The sequence below is a fragment of the Sparus aurata genome, chromosome 9, assembly GCF_900880675.1.
Source record: "Sparus aurata chromosome 9, fSpaAur1.1, whole genome shotgun sequence".
NCBI lineage: Eukaryota > Metazoa > Chordata > Actinopteri > Spariformes > Sparidae > Sparus > Sparus aurata.
In genome coordinates this window covers 32,727,467-32,746,549 of record NC_044195.1, presented here as the reverse complement: position 1 = coordinate 32,746,549, position 19,083 = coordinate 32,727,467, and the positions used below count along the sequence as shown (strand labels likewise).

Genomic DNA, 19,083 nt, shown 5'->3' with positions numbered 1-19,083 from the left:
AAGAAGGCCTGTGTACATAAATACCTCTCTTTTACCTAACTTAATGTCACACCTCATCAAGAAAATAGTCATTTGTAGAATATGCAACAGAAAAAGTCAATGTACTACATCACAGCATTTCATATAAAGGACAAGCATGAAATGGATATTTCATTACCTTAAAACTTCATAATACTGTTTTGTTCATTTGTCTTTTCTATTTGTCTGCATGACAATGCGTGAAAATTACTTACAATTACATTACAGTTGCTTTATTATCATGAAAGTCATTCATTTGCATTTATGGGGGTTTCAGCTGAAAATGTACATATATGTGAAGGAACAATACGACGCTGTTTGTCTTTTATTACATGGCATATCAAACATGAATCAGTAACTTAACAAAAATACAAATAAAACAGGAAAATTAATGAGAGCTAGACTACAAATCAACAGTAAACTAAAAGCCGAACAGCATTTAACTCTACTGTAAATCATAGTAAATGTCTACATACTCTAGTCTAGAAAGATTTATATACAATCTGTACAATTCCACCGATGAAACTTTGACCCTCCTGAGTATCTGTTGGTCATTTCAACACAACGTGGAAGCCTTCTGTGTTTTCATCTGGGTGACAGAAGAAAGGTCATTAAAAAACACCAAATAAAGAAGGAAACAGTGTGATGGATGCTAAGTTAACAGGGAATTGTCAAAGTAAAGGTTAAAGATAATTACCTCTTATAGTGCTGAGGATGAAGCTTGTTTCCTCCCTGAAGTTCTGCACCATCTGAAAGAAAGAGATCCACATATGAATCCTAATCCAAAAATGTTTCAATGAGACATCAGACATTTAACAGCAGTTCCTGTTAACAAAAGGTAATTAAAGTCAAAACATGATGTTTTCCTAACCCTAACTAAGTGTTTTTTGTTCCTAAATCTAACCAGAACTTCACCAGAACTGGCACATCAGCCCCTTATTGTTCTCAGTAGTGTGACAACATGAACTGTGTTCAGTCGGCTTTGCTGGGGGAGATTGTTGTGAGTGAAGACAACATGGAGCAAATAAATAAAAAATAAGGTCCCATAATTTGCCACTGTCAGTACGATTACACAGCAGTAGTCTCAGACTTAGTAAATTAGTGGGAAAGTCTCTTCTTTCAGGCCTCACTAGTTCTTTTAGTGCTCACATATGCAGCTACATTCACATTTCGGTCTTGCACCTTTTCAGACATGCCACAGGAATGACGAAATATTTGGGTCTGATTTTCCTGACTATCAATCCCTGCTACAGCAGAGTTCACTACACCTGTGCCCTCAAACGGTGCTTATTTAAATAATTAAAAGGTATTAAAAATGAGTGGTTGATATCAGAGATGGATGGATACCTCGTCAGAGACTAAGACATGGATCCCGTTGGATTTCTGTCTGTAGATGTGTGTGATTTGCTGTAGAGTGATGCTGTACAGCAAAGCGATCTTTTCAGAAAGGTCCAACAGTGTCAGCTCCTCCAGGTACAGAGCGTGGTAAACTGCAGGGAACACAAAGCACACAGCTGACTTCAGATCACATTATCCATTTTTAAATTGTTTCCCTCAGTCTGTTATATTGGTCTACACCTATACACCACATTCTGTCAAAGAGGTTTTTATTCAATTATGTATTTTAACTGAACTCAAAAAATAAACATTTGTTGGAATCACACGTCCAAATTTTGAGCTTTGTAAATATAGATGTTATATCACAGCTGTTGTATTGGATAACGTTAGATTGTGAACTTGTATATAAGAAACTTGTCACTGGGTGAACATGCAGATAAAATAAGAATATTATACATTATGTGTACTTTACTTACTCTCTCCACTGCCTGGCTTGATGGCAGGTTGATGTCTGGCCTGCTGCTGACACACATAGATGGTAAGACGGGGCTGAATACACCTGGAGAATGTGAGCAGACACTGTAATTGTATAACTACTAGAACATGCAGTACTGATAACTTTACTTAAATAGTCATTTGGCCTCTTGTCTACCTAAAACCTACATTTTAAGACTTTACTTTGATTGCACTGTCTTATTTTTTTCAACCCAGATCCTCCCTCTGGATATTCAGATAAGTTTTACTGTGCAAATTAGGGTTGCACCGATACCATTTTTTCAAACTGAGTACGAGTATTTTAATTTGTGTACTTGCCGATACTGAGTACCGATACCGATATTTCTACCACAAAAATAACTATTAGGTTACAGATGCACAAAATTGGAAGACAAATTCATTTTCTTCTCTGCTTGTAACAACAAATAATAGGGCAGGGCAGATGGAGTGCTGCAGAGGTGCTGAGGAATTGACACACTGAAGCGGAGTCACTGGTCGGTCTCTGCTCAGAGGTCACTGAAGGCAAAGCAAGGCGAACTAAGTTGTAGCACTGGAAAACACATTTACATATACATATATAGCACAAAACACAACACAGAACAACTGCAGCCATAGATCGTGACAGAATGTTGACAGAACAAACAATGAAACTTATTACACAGTTAACACCGTCAACTTTATATCTCAATTAAACTATTGCACAGTCTCCACATTACTAGGCTACATCAGTACGTCTGATATGTACTGATGTAGCCTAGTAGTTGTATCAACGTCTGCATGTAATCAAGAACTGACTGTTGAATCAAGTAAAGAAAGAACATTTTGACAATATTTATTGTCACTTAACATTTAATTATACAGATATAGAATACTGTAGGTATGTATGATTGTATTCTCTCTGCATTTAAAAGTAAAACAGTGAAAATAAATAAAATAGCTTTTAGTGTATCTTAAAATAAAGTACTTAATTAAAAAAAAAATAACATTTGTTTCTGTTTCCCCTCAAGTAAAGTTTCAGCTACTACACTCATGCACTCCTTGACAGCCTCTCCATCAGTAAATGGCTTTTTGTATTGACCAGTAGCTCTTAAAGATGCCACGTGGAGTTATTTTTTTGTCTCCGGCTCACCGTCTCTCTCTGTCTGTCACACGCTTTTCACCTGTTTCATCTGGCTGTATTCAGAGTCGCAAAGTTTATCACCTGGAATACACACATTTGATTGGCTGAGTAGCATCAAATCAAATCAATTTTATTTATATAGCCCAAAATCAACATCCTCTGTCATTAGACCCTCGATTCGAGTGAGGAAAAACTTCACATGTGGATAAAAAAAAAATGAAAAAAACAATGGAAGAAACCTCAGGAAGAGCCACAGAGGAGGGATCCCTCTTCCAGGACGGACAGACATGCAATAGATGTTGTGCGTACAGAAAAGAACAACAAATCACAGTTTACAAGTTACAATAACAGAAAGTCTGATGCAAGTTATATATAAAGTGAGTGGATCCAGGAGACAACTGAGCAGGACGAGGCTTCACCACAAGAGGGCAGGCCACACAAGATAATTAGTAATAGACAGAGAGAGGCATCAAGATTTACAGAATATACATATGAGGAGATAGTGAAGCAGAGGATAGCAGTGATCCAGCAGAGCCCGGGGTGTGACGATCCAGATCAGTCAGTATTTCAAGGCAGCAGAAGCCCGGAAACGGTAGATGGTCCCAGGGGGCAATGGTCCATCAGAAGGGAGCCTGAATGAAAGAGGTGAGGAGGAGAGAGAAGAAGAGGAGGAGGAGGAGGAGGAGGAGGAGAGAGAAGAGGAGGAGGAGGAGGAGGAGGAGGAGGAGGAAGCTATAGAGAGTGACACAGCTTGCAGCTTGTGCGAACAGAAAACCAAAACAAAGGTTAGAGAAATGCGGTATTGATCAGAATAAATAGATATTCACAAGGCTTTTTGTTGAGGGAACCAGGGCGATGCTAACTTCTGTGTGAGCCTACAAAAATACGCATTAATAATTGGTAGTATTGTCTCAAAAAGCTACAGGTCGGGACTGATATGTCAGTCTGTTGCTCCCGTAGTAAACAGCTGGGCTACGTCATCAGGAAGTGTTGATAGAATAGCACATGCTCAGAGAGGAGCATTTTTACTTTTCCTCAAACTCCACATCCATCCCTCAAATTCATCCCTCCTTAAGTGAAGAGACATGTATCCATATTGTATTCAAGAGCTTCTTGGTTTCCACACCTCCTTGTCACTGCAGTATACTACAGGTGGGACACACTTACTACCAGAATGACCTTTGACCCCCAAAAGATGAGCCTGTGAAGATTGTTTTCAGCCTCGTGTTGCATCACCTCATCTACTCAGGCTAACATCTGACTCAGTCCATCTGTACTTCAGAGGGACTTGAGCTTTACTTGAGTGCTTCCATTTTATGTAATTTTGAGGGCTGGGAGATAAATTGTTTAAATCGATTAATTCAAGTTTTTGGTTTAGGACGATAAAATATGAATCGATTTTTCACCTCTTTCATCTGGCTACCGCTCCTCATGGGCTCCCATAATTCCCAGTAGGGCTGCAGCTATCGAATATTTTTAGAATAGCGTATTCTACCGATTATTCCATCAATTAATCGAGTAATCTAATAAAAAATGATTTTGCATTATTAAACAACAATACCAAATAATGCATAACGAAAATGACTGGCCTGTTAAATAGACCAAGCAATTGGCTTTTATTCCTGAAAAAAAATACAGGTGTTTATTCCGACTATTCTTAACACCGGGAGTAAAGGTGTGTGTTTGTTTATGTGAGCTGAGTGTGTGTGGAAAGGAGTTATTTGGTGTAGGCTATTACTCTCTTGCAATTTAACACAAATTAGTTTCATGATATCTAAACAAACATGATATCTAGTCATACCGACATCTGGCTACAGCCTCTACAAATACCATACGTTCTAACTAGCGATGCTAGGCTCCGTTAAATTAGCAAACATCAGTGTTTACGTTAGCTTGTGTCGGCGACACTTGGTGAGCTGGTGCTGACAACTGGATGCTTTCGGTTCAGATGTTGAATCATTGTTGACGTGCTGTTGTGGTACGCCAGTCCTGCTTTGCAGTTTTTGATCCCAAACTTTGGTCTTTTACAGACGGTTTCTGGGCTCTCCGCCGTTGCGCCCACTCATTCCTGAACATAGTGGTGTGTGTCCGCAATAACAGTCGGTGTGGAAAAATTATCCCTGAGCTAAGCAGGCCACATAACGTGGGTGATAGGAATTAAACGAAGCCTCGAGGCAGAGATTTTACTTCGACCATTTTTTGTAATCGAGTTATTAGAGTTGCTCGAGTAATTGTTTCAGCTCTAGTTCTTCGTGGGCTCTGCCCTCCCGTTGACTTCCCACAGAGAAACAAACACAACAACATGGCAGCAAGCCAAGAGTTTGTTCCTAAAAAGGCACTGTCTCATTAGTAGCTTGGTTCTGTAGCATCAGACCTCGAACAAACCACAGTCCGCTGCAAAGTTTGTTTAAAGGCTGTTGTAACTAAAGACAGCGGACCGTTGCATATCGATAAAGACATGGTGCTTATACTGTGGAAAAGCCGGAGATTCATCCACATGGTGAAAACTTTCCACCCCATGCAAGCAATCTGCATGTTTAATTTATTTTTACAAAAGCATTTTATCAAAAAGGGACACATTCTTTTCAAAAGGATGAACTTTTATAATTTTTTTTTCAAATGAGTTCTAAGGTGCACTGTTTACAATGGAAGGGCCAATTTGTTTAAAATAAAAGCATTAAAATAAAAGCAATGCTTTTAATAATTTCTTTGTCATTTGAAGTTTGTTTTTGAGAAGGAAAAAAAAAAAAACTTTTAAAATCGTATTGAGTTTGGTGTGAAAAAATCTGAGATTCAATTTTTAGGCCATATCGCTCAGCCCTAGTAACTTTACACTTCTACTCCACTACAATAGACTCAGATTGGTTATGCAAAATATAAATTACACATCAATTATTATGTTTTAGTGTAGATAAAGATGAGACTTTGTTTATTGATGAAATTCACATCTTAACTGTAAACCAGCCACAGCTTTTAAAGCCACATTACTGCAATGCACATATTAATGATTGAATAATTGTTAAAAGATTATTATCCAATGGGCAATTCTGCATAATGAGTACTTTTCCTTTCTGTAGGTTAAGTATATTTTCATCGTAATAATATTATTATGCAAAAAAAAGTCTAAATTTAACCTAGTATGAAGTACAAATATTATTTGTACTTCATACTTGGTTAAATGTAGACTTTTTTTGCATCACAGTATTTCTACACTGTTGTGTTGCAACTGTTATGTCAGTAACTTCAGTAACTTATCCTACAACTGCCATTTTGTAATCTTCACAGATCAGGCTCACTAAGGCCTTCACTGATGAAATAGCATGAATATACTTGGGCAACAGGGGAGGTGGAGTTCTTCTATTTATTGACCCTGTTGCTTTCTATCACCTGCCACTAGGTTGCACCAACAATGTATTTTCACCCCCTCTGAACTTCTTTTGGCATCAGCCTTAGGCCTGAACAATTTCGTAAAAGCAAATCGTAATACTCATATAATGATCATGTGCCATATATTTATGTGTTGTGTTAAAACTCCTGTTTTGTTATTTGCAGTGATTCAATTCATACAATAAGTGTCCTGTGGCTGGAAATGTAAAATGACTTTAGGTTTGCTTTAACCAGATTTTTCTGAAAAATTTAACCAGCTTTTATCATCTTGTTTTTAGGACTTGGATACTGGAGCACAAGTATAACTATGTATTGTGTCTATTAAACTAATTATGGGCAATCAGTAGAACACATTACAAAGGTTTTTTTTTTTTTTTTTTATCATTTCTGAGACTTTGGCGCCCTCAAGTGTGTGATGCAAGTAAAAAAATAAAATGAAATGTTATTTATAAAGCGCAAAACTATTATCACATTGCATCAGTGGACTGTACAATCTGTACACTGAACAATCACCCCCAAAAAATCCCTTTTATCATGAGGAAAAAAAACATCAATAGATGTTGCTTGAACAGAACAGAACAACAATATCAAAGTTGTAAAGACATTTTATTTGCAGTGTTGACATCAATTTCAATTACAATGTCAAAACAGAATCTGATGGGTCGGCCAAAATGAACAAAAGAAGGGCAGCCACCCAGACCAGCCCACAGGGGGCCGTCGGACTGAGGGATAACCCTCTACCCTAACACAATATCAAGAAACTAAACCTAACAGAAACAAAGCCGCGAAAATAGGACTACCGAACCCATCAGATAACCCCAAAAGACAACAATCTCATAATTTTGATACAAGACATTGATTATCTGCTCTCTGTCAAGGTTCAGTTATGATTCAGAACAAATGTGGCTGTGTAGAGCCACATTATGTAATAATATACTAAATGTTCAATTTATTATGTAATGCAGGGTTCTCCCGGTAATCGTCAACCGCGGCAGCCCACAAACACCCGCTATAAAGCAGCTAACATTGAAAATGAGTATAGCAGCGCCGCTGTTCCACCGTCTGGGGAGAACCCTGGTAATGACACCAAATTTTGTAATAATATTCTTGAATGCAATATGTAATAAACTTTGCCCCATTTTGTAATAAGTTCTTACATATTGCATCAGTAATTACAAAATGCTGGTGTTGCACTTTTTTTAAAATCAAGAAAATGTATTTCTGCTTTTTAACCTGTAAAGCACTATATGAAATAATTAATAATAACAATAATAATAATAATAATAATAATAATAATAATAATAATAATAATAATAATAATAATAATATAATTATTATTATTGGGTTAATATTGTATAGCCAGATTTTTGTTGTAGTGTAACTTGAGAATTGGACCCGTTAGTGGGACTTTCCAGGGGGATTACTTCTGCTGCCATACCCTGAATTCCTTTTTTTGCACATTCTTTGTCAATGACCTGCTGCAAGTCAGAAACTTTATTGTTATCATCAAAGTCATCTATCATCAACAAAACAGGGACCCGTGGTACTTGCTCCTCATGGCCATACATTAAAAGTGTGACTACTTGCTCAGCTACTTCAGTGAAGTCAGCATTGCAGTCTCTGAGGAAAGCACAACGGAATGTGTCCAGGAGAGACCATATAGGTACATACATGAGTTTGATCTGGGAGCACAAATTTGGCATGACTGTGTTAAAGTCAAGTTTTTCTCGTGGCTTCACGCAGTGGACCTCTAAGGCGTTCAGGCTTTGCTCCACTGACTCTTTAAGATGGACTTTGCCTCCTCCACCACAGGTTAGGAAATTCTTAGATAAACGATGTTTTGAGAATAGACTTAGAATAGTGCCATTTACTTCTGCAAGACTGAGCTCATATATGCATCTGGAAGAAATGTCGATTTCGCACCGAGCATCGATTAGGTCTCTCCAGGAGATAAATGCATTCTCATTGTCACATATACAAAGAATTTGCTCTGTGCCTTTGAGCTCCTGATAGAATGTACAGAATGTCTCAACAAGAGGGTCCATCTCGTCACTCACTGTTGACAAAAGTAAGAAGATCACAAGGAATCTCTCATTTTGAAGCACATCGTTCTGACACAAGAATGAAATCTCATCTCGGATGGAGGCTCCCTTGTCCATCAACCACTCGTCTATTTCTGACGGTACCTCATCCTCAATACCTCCATTGCAGAATACCCAGCTGGTATTTCGAGTTAATTCTAACTTGTTTGCAATGTCCTCAACTCCTTCTGTGATTTTATACTTTGCTGGTAAATGGACACTGACTGTACTCTGCTGTTTAAAGTGACACTGTAATCCATGTTCAGCTGATTCTGGATCAAAGTCTAAAATAACTGTTGGGTTGAGTTCGCCAAGAAATCCCAGTGATTTAAACTGAAGTGGATGTGATTTGTTAGTTACAATCACATACCGCTCAAAGTGTGACTTATCTAATGAGAGGGAACCTCCAGTTATCATCTCACTTAATCTTGAGCCTTGAGTACTGACTTTTATCACATTGAGGTGCTTCTCTTCAGAATGTTTATGAAGTTGGGTTAATTGTTTTATATGATCGGGTTCTACAAACTGGTTGTATTTCTCCAAAAGTTCGGCACGTTTAAGGAAATCAGGGCTGCTGCCTCCTTCTCGGACAAAGAATTGTTTGTGTGGTTTTGTTTCTTTACCATTTACTTCTTTCTTGTCTTTGACCAGACCAAAAGTGTGGAAGATATTTTTTCCACAGATCACTGAGTCAGGAACTATGTCCACTTCTATCACACATCTGTCAGATGTTGTATCATTCGTATTGAGAACACCAACAAATCGAGGAGGTTTGATGCACTTTTGAGCAATCTGCTTGTGTTTATGCTCAAAATAAAGATCAATGGCAGATTTGAGTTCATTAGCATAAGCCTCTCTGTCCTCAACAACCACTCCCAACACTTCACCATGGGGCTTGTCCCCAATTCCAAAATGTATGGTGCCGTTGGTACGGCTGTTCATGCAGGCAGCTGCAAAGCGAATTACCTCATAAATGAATTTATAGATTTTTTTTTCATCTGGTGTAAAGATTAAAGCTTTGTATTCATGGCAGGGTTCAATGAAGTCTGAGGCACCAGATTCTATGATATCAAAATAATTTTTCACGATGTATCTATTTGTAGATTGATATTTTCCAAATGGATAAGGCTTGCATGGTCTTCCAGGCTGTTTTCTGGAACTTAATGGTTCTTCTTTCGTTGATATCCCTCTTGCCTGAATGTTGAGTTTTGCTGGCCTAAGGAAATTCAGTATTTCCACAGTCTTTTTTTTTTGGTGTTTGAACCGATCCATGATGCCAGGTGATGGATCCTCCTCCAGACTTAATCTTAAGCCTTGAGTACTGCTTTTTATCACCTTCAATTGCTTCTCTTCAGATTGTTTACGAAGTTGGGTTAACTTTTTTATATGATCTGGTTGTACAAACTGGTTGTATTTCTTTTCTTCTGCGAAGAAATCACTGCTGCTGCCTCCATCTCGGACAAAGAACTGTTTCTGTGGTTTTGTTTCAGGGTTAACGTTTCCTTTACCTTTTGCTTTTTTCCTGGCTTTTTTTGTGTCCTTGTTGTAAGTGTGGAAGATGTTTTCTCCACAGATCGCTGAGTCAGGAACTATGTCTACTTCTATCACACATTTGTCAGATGATGTTATATTCTTATTGAGAACACTAACAAATCGAGGAGGTTTGATGCAAATTTGAGCAATATGCTTGTGTTTATATCCAAAACAACGATCAATGGCAGATTTGAGTTCATTAGCATAAGCCTCTCTGTCCTCAACAACCACCCCCAACACTTGACCATAGGTGTCGAGTGGCTCGTCCCCAATTCCAAAATGTATGGTGCCGTTGGTACGGCTGTTCATGCAGGCAGTTGCAAAGCAGATTACCTCATAAGTGAACTTGTTCATTGTTTGTATTTTTGTTGTTGTATTGTTGAAAGTTTTGTACTCGTGGCAGGGTTCAATGAAGTCTGAGGCACCAGATTCTGTGATATCAAGAATATTGTTCTCGATATATCTATTTGGAGGGTGATATTTTCCAAATGGATAAAGCTTGCATGGTCTTCCAGGCTGTTTTCTGGAACTTACTGGTCCGTCTTTCATTGATTTCCCTCTTGCCTGACTGATGAGTTTTGCTGGTCCAAGGGAATTCCTTATAGCCACAATCATTATTATTAGGTGTTTCAACTGATCCATGATGCCAGTTGATGGATCCTCGTCCAGACTCTAAAAATAAAAGAGTGCTATTATTATTTCCTCATTTTTAACTCAAATTACTGCACACTTTGTTGATCATATTAAGTGTTGAAATATTATATGTGGTAATGCACAACAACTTCAAAATGGTTTAATACCAGCCTATTCTCTCTCCCAACATGTCAAATACAGTAGCATGGTCAGTGGCCGTACAGACCTGCAGTGTTTCCTGGGGCATGTCCTGGCAATTCTACTTGATTGTCATATGCTTCAAACAAAGGTGTAGCATTCACTAATTAAGCTTTGGTCACGCTATCATGAGCTAACACACCTCCATTGACTTCTGTGTTAAGCAATTAACGTGCTAGCTGACTTTGTTGATGTATGTGGTGGTATATGGTTCAACTTTTAAAAGGAAATTTTTTAGGAATTAATTACTCATACATTGACTCTTGAAACAAAAACCAACAGGTTGACATGAATCTATGATTTAGCTTCACCAAAGCTAACGTCAGCTATTTGCAACTTTGGAAATATGACATTATAGCCTGTATTATGTATGAAGTTCCTTCAGAAGTTTTATGGTTCAGTGGCTGATTTACAGTGGGCTACAGTGTTGTGGTTATGTTTGTCCTCTATTAAAAGGACACACTATAGAGACACACAATAGAGTGTCCTCTATTAAAATGGACAGGTGCCTCAACCCTAATTTGTTTGTCTTCCCAAATACCTCTAGATGGACTCCCGAGTGTGAAACCTCTCACCGGCTGCATGCTTCCACATAGACTCAGCAGATGCAGCTGACGGTACAGCTGATGGCGCTTTAGATTCAGTCCTGTAAGCTAAGTTCTGATTCATTTCTGTTGGTATGAACCTGCCCGTGTAGGGGCATCTAATGCACTCCGTACATAGGAAACAGACTGCACCTTTTACTTAAGACCAGATTTTTGTTGGCGCTGTCACTTTCTACTGCCACAGGATAGCAATCCGCCATCAGTATACTTGACCAGACCTCACTTTAAGACCAACACACCCCAGGGCACATAGATGGGCGGAAGTACATTTGCTCCTACACAGTGTGGGCGCTGGCCGTGACAGTGCTAAGCCTTAGATAGAGTCCTCAAAGTCTCTCTGTGTGAAAATCACGTTTTCATATCAAAGAAGATGAAGAAAGGCAATAAAAAGCAGGTCTGAGGCTGCAGTGAAGCATACCGAGGGGCTGGTAGAATGTGGAGGTGAGCGTGGTCGGGGCACGGCTGCAGGGGAGAGAGACGTGGAGAGCGCTCAGGAGAGCAGAGCCAGGTGAGTGATTGACAGAGCTGGCACCCAGTTAGTAATCACTCACTCCCTTTAAATGCAGTAGCGGCTGGACCTCGGATGGCAGAGGCGCGAGAGACGCGCTGGAGAGCAGTACGGGAGCAGGAGAGTAGGAGGACGAGCCGAGACGCACGAGCCGTGTTAGGCCCGTAGCTACATCGTTGTGTGGGTTAAAAATAATAAAAGAGCCCTAAACCCCAGTACCGTGTATGTGTGCGTGTCTGTAGGTGGGTGGTTCGTGCGCAAAGAGCCCACAGCAGCCTGGAAGAGGGCTACATAGAAATTTAGTGTGACGCTGAATTGGAAAAAGTAGAATAGATAAATATTGAAGAGTAAATCCAAATGGACTGATACAATTTTGAGTCTGTTACAACCCTATCACATCATCCTGATACACCTGTCTACAAAATTCAAATGAACTAAATAGCAATTCTGTAGTTTCAACATAGTATGTTTCCTGAACAGCAGGATCAATCTACTATCACCCACAAGAGTTAAAATAGAATCAATCAGAGCCAGTCATTCTAGACAGAGAGCCACTTAGCTTGTTTGAGATATGCACAGAGTGCGGAGATGGTTGGAAATGGTGACTTTTCGTCTGTCTTGATGCCGAGTTTCATTTCATAATTATTTCAATTGGGACTTATTGTAGCATTATCAGACATAAAATATGGTGCATCCCCTGGAAGCATGCATGGTGAGTTTACTGCATCCTCTCTTATCTTAATGCGTGAGAGATGCAGGACATGAACCTAGCAACATCACTGTGACCGAACATAGTTCTTTTAACCCAAAGCATGACACTTTCCTAAACCTTTTCATAGTATATTTGGTGCCTTAACCTAACCAAACAGTGACCATTTTACAACCTTAATAACAGTCCACAAAATGTCATTATATGTAAAAGCAAGCTTTACTTTGAAAGTCTAACCATACGTGGGAAGATGAAGGCCAGTTTGAGGACTTTTACCATTGTTTGGCCTGATACTGGCACATAGGTGACACATAGAGCAACACATGCATGATTAAAACACTTAAACATCGATTTACACTTCATTGGAATTTCAAAGCCACTGACCAAGCTGCTATATTTGATAAATTGGGAGTGAGAGTGTTTTGTTTAATAGGAAGTACTAAATTCTGAAAAAAGGTTTAATGGATTGTGCTCTGCAGATTATTTCAACTGTTATTTACCTGAACTGTTCTACCATGATCCGCCATAACAGCGTTGGTTCCTTCTGCACAAATGTAGAGATCACGGATGCTGCAAAAAAAAGATTTAAAAATGCAATTAGCAATAGAGGACAAGATGCTGTACTGCTGACACATAAAACACAAAATGTCATGTATTTCAGCTTTAACTTTTCACAAATCTTTACCACTAATGCTGCAATAGAAAGTTAAAAACAAATGTCTGTACATTTAGAGCAATGTTTTGAGCCTCAACTGACAAACCAAACTTTTGCTCTGAGCATCAACATTTTCTATTTACCATTGACGTGGCAAAGATTTTGACTTGTCAGTCAAAGATTCATTAAGATGACCACAGTAAGTGTCCTACTTCCAGACCCTTCAAGCTGAGTATGCTGGCTAGGTCATTTGTTGTCTCATCTGTGTGGGTCTGTTGGGTGATCACTAGGGATGCACCGAAATGAAAATTCTTGGCCGAAACCGAAAACCGAAAATGAGGAAACCAAGGCCGAAAACCGAAACACCGAAAGAAATTATTATGCCAATTATTAGTACCAATGCATTTATGGCTATGACTGTGTACTAACCTCACTAAAATCAAGGCATTGCAATTCAAAGAATAAATCAATTACAAAAGCATGAAAATATTTATTTAGGACTGACATTACAACAATGCACAACATAAAATAAAATTCAAAATAAAATGTCTAACTTGTCCCCACTCATGTGTACATAAAATAAATAATAATGCACAGGCCTATAACTGTCTGAACTGCTGAAAGTTTGTAAAATTAAATATATTCTCTCATAAAAACATAAAGTGCATTTAAGTCAAGTGCATTTTAAAATGTTCTCTGTAGGACTGCCTATTATTTGGTGCATTCTCTTGCAGGATCTCATTGAACATATCAGACAACGAGGATGCATGCAGTGAGACAAGTCTTTTTTTCTGGGCTCTGCTCTCATTCTCCTGCGCTGTGCGCTTCTCCGTCGTCAAGCCGGTTCTCCGCATCCATCGTGACCTGGATCATTTCTCGTGCGCGCTGCTTTAATCCCACATCCAAGTAATGATCTTTATAACGCGGATCAAGAACAGTTCCGATGAGGTGCAGAGGATCCAAATAGATCTCAGTGAACGTGTGCTGACAGACTCTAAGAGTGTACTTTTCATTGTTTTCACTCCGTGGTCCGTCTCAACCTCTTTGCTTAGAAGACGCTTTAGTGTTGTGAAGTGAATGTCGCGGGGAGCTCGTGATCTGCGCTGTATGCAGCTAAGACTCGTGGGTCTATATATTGAAATACGTCCACACCGCAGACATGTCTGGATCGCCTGTCTGGATCGCTTATCCAGACAAGTGTGTGCTGGCCGCATTTTTGTTTGCGTAATTACAAATTTCTGTTTCGGCCGTGTTGTTTAGTTGATAAAAGTATTTCAGCCGAAAACCGTAGATGCGCTTTTGGGTCATTTTCGGTCTAAATTTTTCGGTGGCCGAATATTCGGTGCATCCCCAGTGATCACTCATCTTGTAATTAATGGATTTAAACTAAGGAAGTTCCTTTTTCTGCCTGGTAATCTACAAAACTCAGCTCTGGGTCATAAAATTGGCTCAACAAACACTCTGAGGACCAAAAGAAACATGGTGCCAAATGGCAAGCTGGGAGGCTACTCGGCCCTGTCCTCTGTATATATGAAAAATATTATATTTTTTAATGTTAAAAACCTAAAAATTCACTGCATGGCCATGTGAAAGCAGCTCGATGAAAAGTGATGATATCACTGTCTGTGTTTTATGAGCCCGTTTGAGGTGGATCCAGTTATCCAGCTCGGAGGAGGTCAACATAATATAAAATGTGCTAGAAAGCACTTCCTAATTATGTTATATTCGACTTTATTGACTGATGCCAGTAGGTTGCGCTGTGATTATAAATTATTGTTGACATGCGACCCATATCAAAAGGTACCAGTCGGTGCTTGGAAATGTGTAATTTCATATTTGAGGTCTTATTTTTTTCAGTGAGAGATTTTATGTTTTAAGATTCAGATCTACATGAAAATATCTTCATGAATGTCTTTGGGGCAGATTTGACCATGTACACTGAAGTTCAGCAACTTCCCTTTCGGGAAACATCAAAATCTGATGACACATAATGGGCATTTTGTAACTTTAGTGTCTTTAGATTGCACAGATCAATTTTAAAATCAGTCCGGTTGATTCTTTAGGAAGACTTTGCTTAAGTACATGGCCTTGAATTGAAAAAACTGCTAATAAAATAGGTGATTAAAACCTAACCCCAAATAGATACAGTATTAATCAGTGTCAATAACCTGCGTTTGTAGAGTCAGCACAGTTGGCGTATTCTATCTAAGATATATTCTCAAAAGTTTTAAAACACACAAACCTAAAACCTTCAAGTCAGTCGATCTGCATGATATATTCAAAGCATGAAAAAGACAGAGGGCTTCATGGTTTGTTAGAACACCTCAACTCATTGTTTCAGGCCTTAGTGAAAATGAAACTTCACAAAATGTAACTTGCCTTTTCTGACTTTCAATATATCATATTAGCTTTACAGTCAATATTTTTCATGCTGCTCACATAAAAGTAAACAAAATATATACAGTAGCCAATACACACTTACCAGTCTGGGGTCTTTTAATGCTTCGGTCCTCAGAAAGGGTTGAACTGAGAATGGTCGAGAAAAGTAAAGAAGAAAGAGAATGAGAGAGAAGTTTTGTGCCACACGGATGGCTTAAATAAAGATTTGATTTACTCTACATTATTTCAGTTCAGTTCAGTTCAGTTACTCTTTCGTTCTCTCAGTTTTATCTCTCATGTCACCTGGACATGTCGGGATGTGATGCTCCTGTTGATATCCTGATTATTAATTTTTGTGCAAATGAAGCTCCTGTTATACACAGTGAACTTCTGAAACCTTAAAGATGAAACTGCACCTTTTCTTTTCTGTCTGTTACATGTTTAACAAACAGCTGCACATGAATAACAAGCTGCTATGTATTTATACTATGTAGTTTGGCCTAAATGGCCTAAAAATATTGGGATATTAGTAAAAGGCCATATCGCCCAGCCCTAGTGGCCAGTCTAAGGCACACCTGTGTAATATTCATGCTGTCTAATCAGCATCTTGGTAGGCCACACCTGTTAGGTGGGGTGGATTATCTCAGCAAAGGAGAAGTGCTCACTAACACAGATTTAGACAGATTTGATATATATATATATATATATATATATATAGCCAATACATACTTACTAGTTTGGTGTCCTTTAACGCCTCGGTCCTCACACAGGGTCGATGTCAGAGACGTTTTTCAAGAAAAGTCAAGAAGAGAGAGAATGAAAGAGAAGTTATGATCCAATCAGCATAAGCCACATTATTCCTTAATGGAGCGGTGATCTGTTTATGTGTGTGTGTTGGTTGGTTGGTAGCCTACCTGCTGTTGAGTGGCACAATACTATTGAGCCAGAACAAGGCCAAAAAATTACCAGTTTGGTTTAAGGGTCCTTAAACACGGTTGGTGTGAGAGACTTTTTCAAGAAAAGTCAAGAAGAGAGAGAATGAGAGAAAAGTTATGTGCCAGTCAACATGAGCCACATCATTCCTTAACGGAGCGGTGATGTGTGTGTATGTGTGTGTTGGATGGTCTGAACTATTATGGTTTACTTTCTGTTTGTGCCTATTTGTTAATCAAATGAGCTGAAACCTTACATGGCTGTTGGCGATTAAAAAAAAAACAGGTTAGACAGGACTGAGCTGCTCCACCCACGCAGTTGAGTGTGAGTAGGGACTCTTATCCTTATGTGATGGCCTGATCACATGATCACGTGAAATGTAAAAGAACCAGTATGGTTAGCCTAGACCTAAAAAAAACAATCTGCCAGTACTGTCTGTGCCATGACAACTGTGCAACAAAGTTGTTGCACAGTATAGTGTGTTGAAGTGTTGATATACATTATTACCCAACTTTAACTTGCACTGGAATATCGAATTAAATGAAACGGATAAACCATCCTAAACAGGTATGGAACAGTAATGTATTACAGTGGATGAACTCATATGATCTAGTGTTGTTTTTCTTTCTCTTCTCTCAGTATTTGTAGTAGTTTCGATGATGTAACCGGCTGAATTTACCACCCATGTATGGATGAATGCAGTTGAAACAGTTTCACAACACGTATCCCTACAATGCACTTGTATGCCCCATTTTATCTGTTTTCTCAGCAGGTTATATGAGGAAATCACCAGTATGATTCCTGAATGTGGTAATAATAAATCCAGGAAGAAGCTGCTGTGTACAAAACTGTACACAATTTCATCATATGGAAGCAAACAGAACTATCAGAATGTGACTTTATTAAGAGCTGTTTTAATTGCTATGAGAATCAATGTGATGTTAGAATGGAAACAATAAGTTATCCCTCACACAAACTGAAATCCTAAAGTCAGGTGCAAGACAAAAACCGAGCTGGACGATATTAGTGAAGCATGAAATGTTTTTAATTTTAAATAACTTACTTGTTAATTTTTTGATCAACAGGTGCTCATTAGATAATACACACTTACCCCCTCTGGACAATTTCATCAAGACTCAGTGCTGCTGGCTGTCCTCCTCACTGTTTAAGGCTCAGTTGTTCAAACAGGGATGATGTGGCAGACAGACATCATTATGTGCTTGTTTGTTGAGAGAAGAGAGAGATCTGTTCTGCTGTGTGGAAGATAGTCACTCCTTCAGTGGGCTGTCTGTTCACAGGAAACAAAACCTAAGCAAAACTTTTAGATTTATAGCAGACCACACCTCGAGCTATTGCTCTCTGAACCTTGAATTTATATGATACTGAGGTGGAGTTTCTTAGATGAACAGAACATCAGACTGCTTGATGTTTACAGCTTGTTACGTTCCCTTGGCATTCAATAACGAATAGGCTGGAGCTCGACTGGTGCAATCTTTTATTTGTCTTCTGGCACCGTGAAACTAAAACACACACGAAAGGTTTCATTAAAAATTGCAAATACAAAAATATACTGCACAACAAGTTCAATTTGAACTCCTGATCGTCTTCCACATTCGTACAATTTGACACAGCAATTCATTGTTCATTAATCCACTTAAGTCCACATACAAAACACACCAAGCATTTACCTCAGTTCGCCTACCAAGGGCGTAAACTTTGCACTCCAACTCGTTCCGGCTCCGACTCATATCTCTTCTGGCAGTAAACAAACACTGCAGTTAAAGTCATGCTTACATAAACAACAGCATCGTGACTGAACACACTTAGTTTACATACCATATTCCTTCATTCCTTTCGATTACTCCAAAACCTGGTGGCTACACATGGCAAAGCTTGGCGTGCTTTGTGTGACAAAAGTAGCGTGTGAAAACGCCAAATAACCCCTATACTGTTTCCGGGGCGCATGAAGATACCCCGGAACATGCATGGAAATAACACAGGTACGAAGACGCCTGGTGGCCACTTACACTCCCACCAAATCATACTAACATCTACAAACAACCATTAATTAGACATGATTTCAAATACAAGTGGCTACAACCTCAATTTACCAAACACCACAGTAACAAATCAAAATTCATATCTAATAGTTTACCCATTTTATACCACACGTTAATTGCTTTCCAGTAAGAGTACAAGTTTTTGAATGGGCCGTTCAATGATTGATGGTTTTGAAGGAAAACTGCGCTTCATCGCTAACCGGCGCTCTCCAACTTGAACTTTGACACGGCGAACCAACCCATCAGGTTCTTCCGTAGTTTCAATAACTCGTCCCATTTGCCACTCATTTCTTGGAAGAATGTCCTCCTTGATAATGACCACATCATTCACCTTTAAGTTACGCCGGGGAACATGCCATTTTTGTCTCAAGGAGAGATTCAGAAGGTACTCCCTTTTCCACCTACTCCAGAATTGCTCCGCCAAGTATTGG

General features: G+C 38.9%; 2 protein-coding genes across 2 annotated transcripts; both read right to left on the bottom strand.

Moving 5' to 3' along the window:
- Positions 1–446: 446 nt before the first annotated feature.
- Positions 447–4,023, bottom strand: LOC115588743 (transcription factor CP2-like). Its single transcript, XM_030429514.1, has 5 exons — positions 4,001–4,023; positions 1,833–1,915; positions 1,366–1,508; positions 716–767; positions 447–607 (listed from the first exon to the last, which is right to left on the bottom strand). The coding sequence occupies exons 1-5, from the start codon at positions 4,021–4,023 to the stop codon at positions 570–572; spliced, it is 339 nt and encodes a 112-aa protein (XP_030285374.1). The 3' UTR covers positions 447–569.
- Positions 4,024–7,695: 3,672 nt separating this feature from the next.
- LOC115588742 (sterile alpha motif domain-containing protein 9-like) lies at positions 7,696–16,654 on the bottom strand. Its single transcript, XM_030429513.1, has 4 exons — positions 16,393–16,654; positions 15,763–15,806; positions 13,126–13,195; positions 7,696–10,644 (listed from the first exon to the last, which is right to left on the bottom strand). The coding sequence occupies exons 3-4, from the start codon at positions 13,150–13,152 to the stop codon at positions 7,696–7,698; spliced, it is 2,976 nt and encodes a 991-aa protein (XP_030285373.1). The 5' UTR covers positions 13,153–13,195; positions 15,763–15,806; positions 16,393–16,654.
- Between the last annotated feature and the right edge of the window lie 2,429 nt (positions 16,655–19,083).

Bases quoted from the DNA above. Each gene is read 5' to 3' on its own strand.
- LOC115588743 (XM_030429514.1), bottom strand. From the start codon at position 4,023: ATGGATGTGGAGTTTGAGGAAAA. The intron at 1,916-4,000 runs GTAAAAATGCTC...CACATTCTCCAG, and splicing joins GATGTGGAGTTTGAGGAAAA to GTGTATTCAGCCCCGTCTTA. The intron at 608-715 runs GTAATTATCTTT...TCTGTCACCCAG, and splicing joins CATCCTCAGCACTATAAGAG to ATGAAAACACAGAAGGCTTC.
- LOC115588742 (XM_030429513.1), bottom strand. From the start codon at position 13,152: ATGGCGGATCATGGTAGAACAGTTCAG. The intron at 10,645-13,125 runs GTAAATAACAGT...TTTTATTTTTAG, and splicing joins ATCATGGTAGAACAGTTCAG to AGTCTGGACGAGGATCCATC.